Source organism: Pelodiscus sinensis, chromosome 13, assembly GCF_049634645.1.
Source record: "Pelodiscus sinensis isolate JC-2024 chromosome 13, ASM4963464v1, whole genome shotgun sequence".
Taxonomy (NCBI): Eukaryota; Metazoa; Chordata; order Testudines; family Trionychidae; genus Pelodiscus; species Pelodiscus sinensis.
Window position 1 is genome coordinate 14172417 of NC_134723.1, and position 16803 is coordinate 14189219.

A 16803-nucleotide genomic window follows, 5' to 3' on the forward strand; every position below is an offset into this window, starting at 1 on the left:
TCAAGTGGGCGCACAGCCCTTAATTCGAACTACTTAATTCGAACGAGCCGTTAGTCCTCGTAGAATGAGGTTTACCTAGTTCAAATTAAGCGCTCCGCTAGTTTGAATTAAGTTCGAACTAGCGGTTTGTATGTGTAGCGCCTATTAAAGTTAGTTCGAATTAACTTTGTTGTGTAGACATACCCTTAGACTGTCTCTTATTACAAGACTGTGCACAAGATATTTTATGCTTCAGGGTAATTAATACAAATGAGAGTCATACGTAGTCCTATTTACAACTGATCCTAAAACTACAAATATATTATCTGACTGATCAGAAAAGACTATCCCAAAAAACATTAATGATTTTTTAAAGAATATTATCCCCTTTGAAATAAACATACTTTGGTAATATAATATGAATGTGTAAAAAATACTTGATTTAGCAGCAGAAAAGAACTGACTTCTTGAAAACTGCATGGCATTCAAAAAGATAAAAACATTTTGGTCTTGTCATCTTTACTCTTACAATAAAATAACAGTTCAGGCATCCTGATTTTTAGAATAAAAGACTTACCTCTTTTGACTTTTCAAGTACTTGGTAATTTAAAAGGAAACACTAAAAATGCTGACCATGTAATAGCTGGGTATTCATGGTAGGTGTAGAACATGAAAGGTTACAATATGGATCTGTGCCTACGCTTTTCTTTTCAACTTGAGCAGCATCTTACTGCTTCTGCTAACTTGGCAATCATACAGCTGACAGATTTCTGGGTTTTCTAAATAATGCAAGGGACTTTCCTTTAACATGTCACTGTAAAAATATCAATTCTGCCCCTATGTTGTTTGTGATGCTGATTTTCCTTGACAGCATTCCATTAAACCAATGAGGTTTTTTCCCCTCCTGATGGTTCCTTAAATATTCTTCTGAATGATGTATTTGTGTTTTTTTAAACAGATTGTGAAGGATGTTTGCATTTATGAGAAACCTTCAAAGCAGGTACTGGGGATAAAAAGGAGTAAACAGTTTTCTCCTCTCTCCTATCTATCTCTGACTCCTCAAATGCCAAAAGGTCTGTTGACAGAGCGTGGAGGGAGACTTTTCAGTTTTCTGCTTGCCTACTTTAGTTTGTTCTCTGAAAATTAAGCAACATTAATTCTACATTCAGAATATAATTTGGACTTCCTAAGGAAATACCACTGAAACACTTAGTATTGTTAGATATCACTCCAGGAAAAGCAAAAAATAATTTCTGCATATTAACGCCAAAAGTCAGCAAAAGGAAAACAATTACTTTATCCTTTGTATAGTGGTTTGTACAAACAGATACTGTCACTGATACTCTACATTGATACTTCTTGATTATGCCACTGTGTTACATACAGTAGTTATTCTTAAAGTGCAACAGAATAATGCCAACTGTACTGTACTTTTGCACACCACCATTCATATTTTCCACTTAATCTATTGTCCCATATACTTTAACTCTTGATCACTTGTAGAAATTTTCAGTTTCACTGTGAAAACTACTGTGATTTGAATCAGATTCTGGTTCCTTTACTCAATGATAATTTTTCATAATCCACTTCAGCCTAGTATTAGGATTATATGATAATCAAATATATGATTTTATAATCACTTTGTGCAACCAGAAAGATTTTAAATTGTTTGCTTTGTTTTTGTGGGACAGTAAAATTTTGAGTTGGTTGTGGCAATCTGCAGTCAGATGGCATAGCTAGGTTCAGCTGCGAGCTCTGAACTCTTGCTCTTTTATTCATTCTCTGGAGTAGGAGGAGTAGGAAAGGCCCTAACACTTACACTGCATCTATTACCAAACAGTCTTTGGAGCATTACTAGGATTAGTCATGTTAATGCTTCTGAATCTAGCAAGTTCCCAAATGAATCACAGGTAAATTAACTGATCTCTAAGGATTATACAGAGCAACTGAAGAAGAGAAAATTAAGAAAGATGCTATTAAAAAAAAACCCTCTAAAGTCGTGTTCCCAGTAAACATGTAACCTTCTATTTGTTATAGATTTAAAAAATCCACCTGAGCTGCTATGTAACTATATTTCTGATTTTTGACAGCTACAGTTATAATCATTCAGGCATCTATTTCCACAAACTCTTCACAGCCATAACCTTTAGTGATTAATTATAAAGTTCCAGGAGCAATAGTACATAGACTAATTTCCTAAAACAATAAAAGACAGGATTTCTCATTTGGAGTTAAATGAATCATGAACAGGTTGTTATTCATGCTGAAATCTAGATGCAGAGTCATGATGCAGCTATTACAGAAGCTATTAAATGCAACCTCAAATCAAAGAAACTGTATGTCTATCTCTAAAATAAAATAAAATAAAATAAAATGTAGTCTGTTGGTTTGTACAATAAAATCAGTAGCTGCTGATCCCTTGCCTTTTAGGACAGCTTTACATTCCTACACATTATTCTGTTGACTTAAGTATACAGTCATTTTCTGCAGAACTGCCCTTTAACAATAATCATTCAGAGAGTGAAAGTTCAGCCAGGCTTTATACAAATATGCACGTGAGTAACTTACCTAGTGAAAACAGGGATATAAATAAAATATAAAGACTAGGCCTGAGGGGCCATAAATAGCCTAGCAGAGGCTGTTCTGTGTGTGTGGGAGCAATGAAGGGTACCCCGGGCATTAGGGCACCCCATGACACTCAGGATGAATTTTCTGGAAAATTTCAGTCAAAACAGTTTAGCCATTTTGATCAAGAAAGGGATGCACTTTTTGCTATTGCTATAAAATCTGCCACAAATTAGCCAAGTTATAAGCTTTTGAAAAAAATCAGTATTTACACATGCTCAGTAGAAACTTATTGGAGTTTCACAGCTAAAATTTATGATTACATCCTTACTGAGCATTCTCAAGCCTCTCACACCTCCTAATACAAGCCTTACCTTATTCAAGCATCATTCCCACAGGACAACTTAGTATGCTGCAGTTTGAACCTCTCTAGATCCGATGGGTGCTGAACAAGAGAAGCTGGTGAACCACTGGAGGTCAATATTGTAGTGAGTGGGTTTATTTTTATTTTTATTTTGCTGGAGTTAATAAATGGAACAATACTTACAATGCCGTATGACTGTACTGATACACCCTAGAGAAGTCTATGCCTAGCCAAGGCTTATCGGCTCTCTTCATAACAAAGTGTTAGTGTAATTACACAATTTTACTGTATTGGCACAAGCAAATAAGTAGATAAAGACAAAAACCATGCTTATGTTTGCCGGCATTACCAACACTTTCATTGCTTGCTGAGCTCTTAAAGAATATTTAGGAGGTGAATTAGAGCTAAATTACAGCATGAACACTGAAAGCAGGGACTGGTGGCTGTAAACAAACTTTATGGGACGATGGAAAATTTGGACACACTAATAAGAACTGGGCATCTGGCTAACTAAAATCATGTCAGACCCACAGATGTTGCCAGATCAGTGAGTGCCGGACTAGAGAGGTTCAACTTGTGCATCCTTTCACAGCTATTTTGTGCAACAGAACTGCATACACTTAATGTCATGTAGCTTGCTTCAGCCAGGGACTACGGGGGGGAGTCAGACTTTCCCTAAAATAGCTGGCTACAGCCAGGGTGTGACCATGTGTTGGAAATGAGGGTAGGGAGCCTGCCACTCCTGACAGCACTATGCAGCTTGGAGGGGGAAACTGTTCAGTTCAAATGCAGAGGAGACAATAGCCAGACTTTAATGTTTTGGTGGAGAGCCAGGGGAGTAAATTGGGACAGGAGCTAGAAGTGGCAGATATTAGGACTGGAGGCTGGGAGGGAATGGATTCTTGGATTGGCTGGGTACTGGAACTAAGGGTGGAAACAAAGAACCAGTGGGTAATGAGGGCACAGAGGTAGGATGAGGAGCGAGGGCAGAGTGAGACTGGCAAGTCAAGGAGAAATCAGTGGGGCAGAGGAAGACAGTTCTGACAAGGAACCAGGTGGTGTGGAGGAACTAGTACTGGTGGGGCAAAGAAACTGGGACAAGGATCTGGAGAACGAAAGGATGTGAGGAAAGGACATAGACACTGGATGAGAAAATTGGGGAAGGAAATTGGGTCTTGGGATCTGTAGAGATGGATAACGTGATAGTGAGGGTGACTGAGGGGACAATCAGGGAAAGATACTGATGAGGCAATGAAACTGGGAATGAGGGTGGACAGGAGACTGGAGGGAGGCTATGACTTATAGGGAAAAGAGACCGGGATCTGAACCTGAAGCTTTAAGACTGGAACTAGGTAAGGTGACTAGGGGCACATCTAGACTACATGGCTCCATCGACAGAGCCATGTAGATTTGTTTACTCTGCAAAGGGAAACAAAGCAGCGATTTAAATAATCGCAGCTTCATTTAAATTAAAATGGCTGCCGCGCTGTGCCGATCAGCTGTTTGGCAGCACAGCGCTGTAGTCTGGACGCTCCACAGTCGACATCAAAGGCATTTGTCGATCTCCCCGGTAAACCTCATCCCACAAGGCATAACGGGGAGGTCGACAAATGCCTTTGATGTCGACCGCGGAGCATCCAGACTACAGCGCTGTGCTGCCAAACAGGTGATCGGCACAGAGCGGCAGCCATTTTAATTTAAATGAAGCTGCAATTATTTAAATCGCCGCTTCATTTCCCTTTGCCTACAACCCTAATCTACATGGCTCTGTCGAAGGAGCCATGTAGTCTAGACATGCCCTAGGAGTGGAACAAGGAGCCAGTGATGGTAAAGAGACAGGACTGGAGCTGAGACTATAAAGAGGATGTGGTAGAAGTGGATAATTCTGTGAAGAATGGGCAGAGTTTATATCCACTAAAGACCACTTTCCTCTAGAGTGTGAAATGCAACCTGAGATACTGGAGTCTGATGGGGTATGTCTACACTACCCTCCTAGTTCAAACTAGGAGGGTAATGTAGGCATACCGCACTTGCAAATGAAGCCCGGGATTTGAATTTCCCGGGCTTCATTTGCATAAGCGGGGAGCTGCCCTTTTAAAAACCCCGCTGGTTCGAACCCCGTGCAGCGCGGAGTAATGGTAGTTCGGACTTCCTTCCACGAGGAGTAATGGTAGTTCGGACTAGGAAGCCTATTAAGGTTGTCATTAATATTGAATTAAGGTTGTCATTAATTATTTTTCCCTATTTTGGGTATCCCACTTAAGCCCTTCAGTCTGATATATGAAGTGGTGAGCAATCACAGTTGCAATTGAAGTCAATGAGAGGTGTGGTTTGAATAGCTGAAGAGCTATATTCAAGAACTCAAAAAAATCAGGATTCAGATAACATAATGGATACTTTCAGCCTTACTCACTGTGCGCCTCACATTCCTGTCTGTAAAATGCGGAAAATACCCACTCATCTCACCAGGTCTTGTAAAAATAAATTCATTAATATTTTCTGAAGTGCTCACACACTATAATATTGATCACATAAAAAAGCCCATGAAGAAATGAGTAATTCTGTCTTAAGAACAGGGTTTGAATAGTGTACAGTAAAGAATGCCTGAGGCCACACAGTAAACAAAGAGAAAGCAAAATATAGAAATGCTGCTAATTACAGTGAACATTATCAATTTTGTGCACTGAAGAGCAGAGAGCCTTAATTCTGGCATTTTCTAACTTCTCAGAGCTTGTTCCTGCAACCTTAATAATGATCTTTTAGCAGTTTCTAGTATGAGATGCAAAGTAAAATTAGACCATTTTTTTATAACATGGCCACTGTAATTATAATAATCCTTAAAACTAACCATGGGGTTTTTCTATGGAAATTTTTCTGCTCAGCCATTAGTACTGAGATGAAATATTTGTATTTCTCATTTACATTTTCAATTTGCCATTTATATTTTCAATACTCTTAGCAGTATATACACACGAACTCATAAATGCAACTGGGTTTGAAATTTGGGGAGACAATTAAGGACACAAGTCTAAATGATTTATTCAGTGTGCACTAAGTGATATAAGTTATCAAACTATGAACAAGTAGTAAATTTCTTCAGAATGGATTTTTCTGGGGAGGAATCGTGAGAGTTAAATCCATGACTTGAAAGACCAATTTCTTCAATACAGATGAGCATACACAATTCAGTTAGCCAAAGGTAATGCCACTTTTGGAGAAACCTACTTTTTGAATTATTTGTCATAAGTTCAAAGTTATTAATTTATAAAATGAGCCTGCTGTCTTATTTGTCTAATGAATTACCATTTTGATGGTAAAGAAAGAACAAGTAGTCCTTACAGACTATATATAGTATGATGAGGTTTCATGGGCAAAACCTTCTTTCCATTTACGCTAAATGTCATTCAAGCACAAACGCAGTTACAGTGCATTCTTCTTTTGATAGACATGTGTGACTTCTACTGATGTAAAGAAGAGTTCTGAATAAAGACAGAGAAAATAATAAACAGTCCCATTTAAATCAGTAAATAAAAAACTGTATTTTAAACTGGGAAAATAATATATGAGAAGGGTATATATCTTGGTGAAAATAATAGGCCATGGTCTTGTGACTGCAGACATTCTAACATGACCTCTAGCTTTTCCACGACATGTTGGACCTCCCTGGTCCGGCATCCGGTCCCCATTGAGGGATTTTGCCACACCAGGGGAGGTCATTTCTGGACCCCCTGCTGCCGCTACCTCCACCGCCTGGGTCACTGGCTTCCCAGCCGGTGCCTCACCTCCTGCTGGCCCCACTGCCTTGCCAACGCCACTCTGTAGCCGTCACTGCTGTGGCTCTGAGACCCGCCGGACAACCTCACATGCTGCACTGGGGCTCCAGGTTCTGCAGGGCAGCCACAACCACCAAGGTGGGGATCCAGGACCCACTGGGCAGCCATGCACTGCAGATCTCTCCCACTGAGCCACCATGGTTCCCAGCCACAAGCATGTCTTCCAACCCCACTGGGCAGACCTGCTGCTACATGCTGGATGGCTCTGCCATCAGCTCGCTGCAGGCAGCCCACTGCTGGAGCATGGATGTTGCCAGACCAGAGAATCCTGGTGAGGAGAGTTTCAACCTGTACTGCCCTATGTCAGAAAGGGATTTGTTTTATTGTAGGTTGTTTGCAGTATCCTGGAATACTTTCGAGTGCTTCCTCTATATTCCTGACAAGGGTTCTAACCAAAGAGCATACTTTATTTAAAGAATCCATCTCAGGTTTTATCTGAAGGCCAGTGATTGTTGTGTCAGAACTTTAGGAACTTTTTCTTGAGGTTCCGTACTATGTGAGTATTTATATAGGGCAGGCTTGCTCGGTAAACCCCAACAACACTCACACCTTAACAACTTCATTAATAAATTTCAGTGTCTTCATTTAAGGATACCGTCAGTTATTGATGATATAACATGCACCTTCTACGTCCTTAATTCATACCTCTGGGCCATAAATAGGAAGGCTAGTGTGCTGGAAAGCAGTACTGCAGAGTTTAAGATAGTAATTTATCACCCCTCCTTCCCTCTCTCTGATGAATTCAATTCCACCTTCAATTTCAGAAATCGGATTATTTTGGACAACTTCCATAATTTAAAGGAAACCTCTACCATGAAGGTATGTTTACACTACATGCCTCTGCCAATAGAAGCATGTAAATTAGACTACCCGACATAGTCAATGAAGCGGGGATTTAAATATCTCCTGCTTCATTAAAATAAAAATGGCCACCACGTTGTGCCAGCTCAGCTGATCGTCAGCACAGCGCAGCCGTCAAGACATGGATCGGTCGACAGAGAATGCCTTTGTCGATCGCTCCCTTATGCCTCATGAAACGAGGTTTACAGGAGCGGTCGACAAAGGCGTTCCCTGTTGACCGATCCATGTCTAGACTGCCGCGCTGTGCCAACAATCAGCTGAGCCAGCACAACGCGGCAGCCATTTTTATTTTACTGAAGCGGGAGATATTTAAATTCCCGCTTCATTAACTATGTCGGGTAGTCTAATTTACATGCCTCTGTCGGCAGAGGCATGTAGTCTAGACATACTCTCGATGTTTATGGCAACAGAAAAGCTTTTTGTTACTATAAAAAGTATTTAGAGAAGCATTCAGAATGTTTGTGATTTGTGCAAAAGCTATAACAATCTTAAGCAACATCTCTGAAAATGTAGGGCAAAATGATGATATGAGAAGCACTGAGGAAGAGTGTGAGATGATTCTTAGTTGATTCTGGGGCGGTATAACTACAAGAGCAACAGCGTGATTGACAGAGAGTCTATCATATTTGTTTTCCATGCACAAGCCACAGGAGGCAGAGCCATCTTGGGGATTACGCAGGAGAAAATATGTACCTGCATTAGAATTGAGCTCTTCATTCTCTGATTCTGTTCCATTTTGGCTTCCACTTCCATGCAGGCTGTTCATTGCCATAAGCTTCATCTTTTGTAACTTCATTGCTTCAGCCATGGCAGCTGCTGTTAGACCTAGCAAACAAACAAATAAAATGGAGCATTACCTTCTACAGTATGAATAAAACACATTAATACAGCTCAAATCCTTTTTCCAATTGCTGTAGTTTTATTTTGAACAACTTCATAATCAACCTGAAACGGAGTTCCTTGGGATATTGGTCTACAGCAGGACACCAAAGTGGGTTGGGACCCCATTTCAATGGGGTTGTCAATGCTGGGGACCAAGCCTGAAGCCAAAGTTTGAGCCCTGCCACCTAGCAGCTTCCATCATGGTATGCTAAATTCTGTACAAACAATATATTTAAAAGAATTCCAGAGCTAAAAAGTCAGGACAAATAAACATGGTGTAGGCAGAATAAATGACTGGTTCCACTTAAGTGACATAGATTGAAATCATGGAACGCCCAGTGTATGGTACAACAATTCATTTGCACAGGTTTCAACAAGGAACATTGCAGAACTGATCCATGAACCAGTATTCCCATTTAATGTGGCTCCAGCTAACTATTCATAAAGTTCAGAGCTGCAACTAATTCAGCTCTCCCCAGCTTTGGCAAAAGGGGCTTTTCTCCATTTAGCTTGCCCACCATTCAGGGTGAATTTAGGAGACATTTTCCTTGCTATTGGTTGCACAGTGAGAGGCACAGGAACCCTACCTGGTAAAGCCAGACAAGAGTGCCTTCCATATAGAGGAAAAACATGCAAGATTATGCATCTGCCCCTCTGATTTACAACTCAGAAGACTAAACTCACTAGGAAGCCATAGTCTGGCAATTTCCCTGTTTCAGAGACAGCAGCTGCCACAAAATAAAATAACTCTTAGGGTTTAGCTTGCAATGAAATGAGATTTTGAAATGGTTTTCTTAGCCTGAATTAAAATACATGGCATGGTTTATTCCATGGCCTGGATGGATTGCATATACAATTCTACTAAAGCCAGATTTTCTATGGCCCTTGCCTGAGCATGAGATTAGTTCATAGACTCCTAGGGCTGGAAGAGATCCCAGGAGGTCATAGAGTCCAACCCCCTACCCAAAGTAGAACCAATCCCAACTAAATCATCCCAGCCAAGGCTTTGTCAAGCTGGCACCTAAAAACCTCTATGGATGGAGATTCCACCACCCCAATCACCTATCAAATAGATAGGTAATCTATTTGAGTACTTCACCACGCTCCTAGTGAAAGTTTTTCCTAATATCCAACCTAGACCTGCCTCACTGTAAATTAAGACCATTGCTCCTTGTTCTGCCATCTGTCACTACTGAGAACAGCCTCTCTCCATCCTCTTTGGAACCTCCCTTCAGGAAGTTGAAGGCTGCTATCAAATCCCCCCGTTACTCTTCTCTTCTGCAGACTAAATAAGCCCAAATCCTTCAGCCTCTCCTCATAGGTCATGTGCTCCAGCCTCCTAATCATTTTGGTTGCCCTCTGCTGGACCCTCTCCAATGTGTCCACATCCTTTCTACAATGGGGGGTCCAGAACTGGATGTAATACTCCAGATGTGGCCTCACCAGTGCTTAATAAAGGGGAATAATCACTTCTCTAGATCTGCTAGCAATGCTCCTCCTAATGCACCCTAATATGCCATTAGCTTTCTTGGCTACAAGGGTGAAGGCAAACAGGACTATTCCATCCCTACACTCAAGACAAAGTCTGGGACTATTCCACTCTCTCCTCCAGGGAGTGCAGAAGTGGCTCACTCTGAGCACCCTGACAGCATATATCAACTAAGGGCACGTCTAGACTATGTTTTAATTTTGAAAGAGGCTATGCAAATTCTGAGGGAATTTGCATATCTTCTTACGATAGCATTTTCAAAAAGAAGATCTTTTGAAAGTAAAAGTAGTATGGATGCGGTTTTTTCAGAAAAAAACCTCTCTTTCTAAAAAGGAGGTTTACGCGCTTTTTCGTAAAAGGAATTTTTTTTCCGAAAAACCTCCCGTGTCCAGACTACTTTCACTTTTGAAAGATTCTGTTTTCAGGGACTCCAATTCTTCCTGTTTGCTACCTAGGCTTCTTGCGTTGGTGAACAAACACCTTAGATAACCAGTTGATCGCCCTACATTCTCCATTCGAATCAGGGGTCCTCCTTTGTTGCTCCTTCCTCTTTGCATTTCTTCCCGGTATCCAACTTCCCCACTCCCCTCAGGGTTTTGGTCACCATCCCCCAGTGAACCTAGTTTAAAGCTCTCCTCACTAGGTTTGCAAGCCTGCCCGCAAAGTTGCTCCTTCCTCTCTTTGTTAGGTGGATCCCATCTCTTCCTAACAATCTTTGTGCCTGGAACAGATTCCCATGGTTGAAGAAACCAAAGTCCTCTCTCTGACACCACCTGCACAACCACACAGCTGGAGGAAACATTTTTTTTACTTCAAGTGCTAGCTCATGTCAATTACAATTAGATGATTCACAAGACATACACGGCAGGAATAACTGGAGTCAGCAAGTTGCTGTCTAGAGCATTACTGCGCCAAATGCCGCATCTTCTCTGGATTGGAGGCCAAAGGCAGAGGCAGGTCCTGAGCATCCCCTCCCGCCCCCAATGCTGGCAAAGCTGGGGCCTGAGGGAGCTGGATGGTGGTGAGGTGGCTGGCACTGTGTTTTGTCAGGGCGGGCAGCTGAATGTTGCTTCCGTGAGCCAGGATGCAGAGGGGACCAGTGATGGGGTCACTGGCAGCGTGTCCTGGGCTTCATGGAATGCCCACAACGTCTAAATTTGTCACAGGAGAAGGCCATTGAGGAATGACCAAGTCTCTAGGGGTATGTCTACACTACCCTCCTAATTCGAAATAGGAGGGTAATGTAGTCATACCACAATTGCAAATGAAGCCCGGGATTTGAATTTCCCGGGCTTCATTTGCATAAAGCCAGCCGGCACCATTTTTAAATGCCGGCAGTTCGAACCCCGTGCCGCGCGGCTACACGCGGCACGGAGTAGCTAGTTCGGATTAGGCTTCCTAATCCGAACTAGCTGTACTCCTCATTCCACGAGGAGTACAGCTAGTTCGGATTAGAAGTCTAATCCGAACTAGCTACTCCGTGCCGCGTGTAGCTGCGCGGCACGGGGTTCGAACTGCCGGCATTTAAAAATGGCGCCGGCCGGCTTTATGCAAATGAAGCCCGGGAAATTCAAATCCCGGGCTTCATTTGCAATTGCGGTATGACTACATTACCCTCCTAGTTCGAATTAGGAGGGTAGTGTAGACATACCCTAGGTAAACAAGGGACCTCTGGGGTCAACTGACCCAAAATAACTGATGCTTCCCTTGAGGAAGAAGAGAACAGGAGTGCCTCAATGGGGTCAAACCAGAGTGGAGTGAAGAAGTGCCTGCTGTCTGTATGGTGCTGAATGATGAGACCTTGACCATCCTTGTGATGACAACCTTGACCAGTGTAGGGATCATGAGCGATGCTGGGAATAGAAGCAAAGCTGAGATTGTGAGCTGTGCTGAGAGCAAGACCGGTCGTCAAGTGCCAGGATCGTCAAGATGAGGGTTGGTGTCGGGGCAAAGCACCACACTCCAGAAATCTTTGCTGAGAAGGGGGGTGTCAGGATGATGAGCAGTGGCTCTTTAGCCAACATACAAGCCAGAGCTAAATAGTATCAAGGTCCCTAGTGCTGCAACATGCCTCTGTGGCAGGTATGCACAGATAGCATGGAGGCGGACCAGGATTGACTCACCGCAGATGCTCCGAGAGGACCAAATACGAGAACAGTGCTGCAAGTCAGACTGGTGACGTGAGTTAGACCGACAGCACTCTCAAGAACTGTGCTCGGGACTCCATGTGGAGGGCCTCTGTGACCAGAGCAGATGGGCCCAACATGGTCGGCTTTCCCTAGCAGGACAATGGGCGAGGTGGGGGAAGCAGTCTGTCGCTGGCAGGGGACTGAGTCATTTCAATGAGGCCCCAAGTGGCCTCAAAGGTGTTTGGCATGAAAGATAGGCCGACAGACACCACTTCCGTCCCTGGAGAGGACATGGATGAGAAAGGGGAAGTCCTTTTACCTCCTGCTTTACTAACAAAATACTAACTAACTGCTAATGATCAACTATTAACAAACTGTAAATGCCAGGGACATGTGGCACTTGCAATGGAAGAAAGCCACATCTCCAACAATCATCACTAGTAGTAAGAAGGAACTGAGGGTCATATATATATATATATATATATATACAGTAGACTTCCGATAATCTGGAACCTTTGGGACCTAGGTGGTGCCCGATTATTGGATATGCCAGACTATCAGGAGGTACTATATGCAGAGCCGGCTTTAGGAAGTGCGGGGCCCAATTCGAACCATTTTGGCGCCACCTCCCCCCCCCCTGATTTTTTTGTTGAGCAAAAAAAATTTTCAAAAAAAATGCCATCCTTTATTATGCAAAATTTTACACAAAATTAAATCAGTTGCCTTAAGTGTAGGTCAAATATTTTCAATTGCAAACTATCCAATTTTTTCAATAAAGTTTAAATTTTGATTTTTAAAATGTTACTAGAGAGCGTTGCAGTTTTCTGTTACATTGATTTACTTTTTAAATAGCAAAAATGGAGTCTTTGTTAAGAAAGTGTCAGTTCTGTGGTCAAATTCCAGTCCTTAGTGATTTCAGCACCAATGATTTCACTAGGTAATATGGTACCTCACCACCATTGCCTCCTTGCACTGCCCTTCAACACATTGCCTACATGTTGAGTCCAAGGTCAGTCTACACAAGATTTTATCAATGATTTTTGCTCAAGCGATCACTGAGACAAGACAAGGACTCTCAATTGATTCTAGTCAGCTCTGCCATTAAACGCTGGATGTAAAGTGTCAGATATAATTGAGGACTCCCAAACAGACTCTACACCACCAGAAATAAACCTGTTTCCATCTTTTGTGACTTTCAGTTAGATGTGACTCACTATCCTCTGCTTGGTGTTCAAGTTATGGTAGACCCTAAGCCAGGTCATATTAAGTTCAGGTATTTAACCTTTTAATCATACAATATGGATAACAACATTTCATTCTCCCAGCTGCAAGTCTTAAGTGAATTTCAACTCAAAAGAGCCAAAATTGATCACCTTGACACAGCAAGTGTGTCTACTGATCTCTGTGGCAAAGTAAGTTGTCTATATAAATAAGGTCTGCTCGTGAAGCCTTTTCCTACAATTGATTAACAGATGGCAGTAAATATCTCATTCAGACCACTGGTTGATAATAGTTAGTCACCCTGACCAGTCATTAACCATAGTCATGGACTCATCCTACTCTCCATTGTCTCTATGATTCTCTGATGACCAGTGACAAAAAAGGAGGGTGGAAAGGGAAACTGAAGGGAGAGACCTCTCTAAATTCACCAAAGAGCAGCATTGCCAACCCAAAAAATCACAAGGAACGTCTATACAAAGTTATGAGAATGGTCTACAAATCATAAGATATTTTAAAAATAAAACATGTTGGATTTTTATTGGCCTTTTGTTTCTCGAGTATTTAAGGTTCATGTTTTAAAGCTTTCCTCCTTAGCTGTAAGGCCCACAAGTATAGAGAACTTTTTTAAAATGAAAGCTGAGATTCCTACATAATCAATTGACTCCAGGCCTTTAGAAAAACACCAAATGTTTTGAGACTCATGGTAAAACAATGGAGGAATTCTTGTGAGCCCATGCTTTGCCCACAGTATAAATAAAAAAAAAATCTTCTCCACTAAACATCCTAATGAGATACTGCAAATGGTAAACTGAATTCAACAGGTATCAACCTAGTTTTTCATATTTGAGATGGGTTACCAGGGATCATATATGACAATATGAAAACTTTGTCAGTTCTGCTGATATTAATAAAATGCAATATTTACCTGATTTCTACCCATGTGACAGCACTTTTCATGAGCAATGACAGTCCAAAAACTTAACTACTAAAACACATATCAACAGAAGATCATTACACTGACTACTTTTGTTTTGGCTCCCATTTGCCGGCCACGTGTTGATCCCCACATAAACCCAAACTACAGCGTGGGGCCCAAACAAACTGGCTGTGGGCAGCATACCACGTTATTAATAAATATTTTATAAACCTCTACCTTTTCTCTCTGCTGCCATGTCTCCTCTCCTTGCTCCATCATCTCCCCTGGTGCCTGCTACCCACCAACTCCTCACCCTCCTCTGCTGTCCTGACTCCTGCCCTTCTCACTGCCCTCAGCCCTCCTGCAACCTGCCCCCCTCCACCAGCCCTTCTCTCCCCCCTGTGCCCACTCCTCCAGTAGCCCCACTCTGATCATGTGAGTTACCCCTCTTCTAACACCTCCCTCTACACACCTGCCCTGCCTCTCTCCTCTGGTACTGGTCCCTTCCCTGCAGGTGTCTGCTCTTCTGCTTCATGCCCAGAATCCCCTGGCATCTGCACCTTCCCTTAGCCCTGCACCCTCCCTTCCCTCACTGCCCCTGCCCCCTTTGCCCTCTTTTCCCCTGATGCCCACCCCCTCACCACTCTCTGCCCCATTCCCCTCCTGCCCCTCTGTGCCTTCACACATGACTTGCTCCATCCCCACCTTTCTCATGCCCACCCCTTCTTTCAAGCCTTCTCTCAGCACTTTCCCCTCCAGCCGCCAATGCCCTTCCCCTCTCTTCTCCTCTCCCAGCTTCACCCTGTCCCCCATCCCACTGATACCTCCCCTCCTAACCTTTTCCTGATTGTCTGTACTTGGCCCCCTACCATTTGTCTCTCCTCTACCCTGTCTCTTGGTACCTTCCCCTTTCTTCCTCCTCCCCCTCCGCACAAGCCTCTTCCTCTCTCCCCTCTATCCTCCATACAAGCCCTCCCCCTCTGAACAAGCCTCTTCCTCCCCCTTCCATTCAAGCCCCTTCCCCCTTCCCGTCCAAGCCCCTTCCGCTCCTGCTCCCCTACCTTCTGCCATCTGCCATCTGCCAGGCCGGACTGTGAATTGCGTGCGCCACGGTGGCAGCCGCGTGGCACTTTTCAGTTTTAAAATCCTGGGCATGATGTGACGTCACGCCCGGGCGTCTCCCCGCCCACCTGCGAACTGCACGCACAGCAGGAGCAGCCAGCAGTGTGCACAGGTAAGGGCGGGAGGGAGCCGAGCCGAGCCGAGCCGAGCCGAGGGAGCAACTTCCGGGTGCAGGGGCGCAGGGCCCCCTTAGGCGCGGGGCCCAATTCAGCCGAATTGGCTGAATCAGCTTAAGGCCAGCCCTGACTATAAGGTAGTTTTATATATATACTGTACACAATATATACTGTATACAAAGTGTTTATAACCCTTTTTATTGTACATACTGTATACAGTATACTGTAATGTTTTAGTTTTTTTAACACTTTTTTACTCTTTTCGCTCGGTTCAGCTGCTTCCGCTGCTGCCTTATGACTCGTCTTTTGCCGAAGCTCACTCACTAGGCTCTTGCCATTTTGATGCCGGACTATCAAGAATGACATACAATTATATGCCGGACTATTAGATGTTTTACTGTATATATAAAATGCCGCACCATCACCATTCCGGGGGGCTGACGTAACAGATAGTTGCTAGGGTAAAACCTTTCAACACATGACTGGAACTGATATGAGCAGGCACTAGAAAAGTACCTAAATAGTGATTTTCACCTGTACATTTCAAAGTATTTTACAAAAAAGGTCAATATCATTATCCTCATTGTCCCCATTTGGAAAAGGGGGAAACTGAGGCACAGAGCAGCAACATAGAATCATAGAGCTGGAAGAGACCTCAGGAGGTCATCAAGTCCAGCCGCCTGCCCAAGTCAGGACTCACTCAATATCACCCAAGATCAGTGGAATAGCTGGAAAGATCCAAAAAGAAGACATAATCAAAGTTCAGTGAAAGCTTAGAAAAGGTAGGTCAAGTGCAAATGAAGGTAGATTTGTCCCCACACTTATCCAGACATGAAAATCAGATTCAGACAGTTAACAGGGCAGAGGACTACATTAGTTCCTGCAGACAGAGTTTGGAGATGACAGAATGTATCTAAGTAATCCAGTGCTAGGTAAAGCTATGTTTTCTACTTTCCAAATTAGTAATACTGTATCCACCCCTTCATATTAATCTGAAAGCTTTTCTGTCAAAACCGTGAACAAGCAAATCAACTAAAGGGGAGCTATGAGTAATCAAATCTTGAAATTTGCAAATAATTAAATGAAATGGTGAGTCATACCAGTGCAGTATGATATTATACTAAAACAACATCTAATTAAATTAACAGTCAACACATTGGAATTAATAATATTCAAAAGAAAAAATGGATGGCAATTTAGTCCTTCCATATTATTCCGGTCTAACAGTCAAGCACTACATATCAGTTTGTTTGTTATTTGCGTTCAAAGCTGTTATGGGTCAAGTGTGATGTGCTAAGAAATAATGAAACATCTGGTAGTATGAAA

General features: G+C 42.7%; 1 protein-coding gene across 7 annotated transcripts in view; it reads right to left on the reverse strand.

The window, feature by feature from the left end:
* DACH2 (dachshund family transcription factor 2) overlaps nucleotides 1-16803 on the reverse strand; it is a 673528-nt gene that overhangs the window by 205650 nt on the left and 451075 nt on the right. For all 7 annotated transcript variants that reach the window (XM_006115313.3, XM_014569659.3, XM_014569658.3 and 4 more), the window contains one exon: nucleotides 8296-8427. In XM_006115313.3, coding sequence (XP_006115375.2) covers nucleotides 8296-8427 — 132 coding nt within the window. The remainder of the gene's footprint in view (nucleotides 1-8295; nucleotides 8428-16803) is intronic.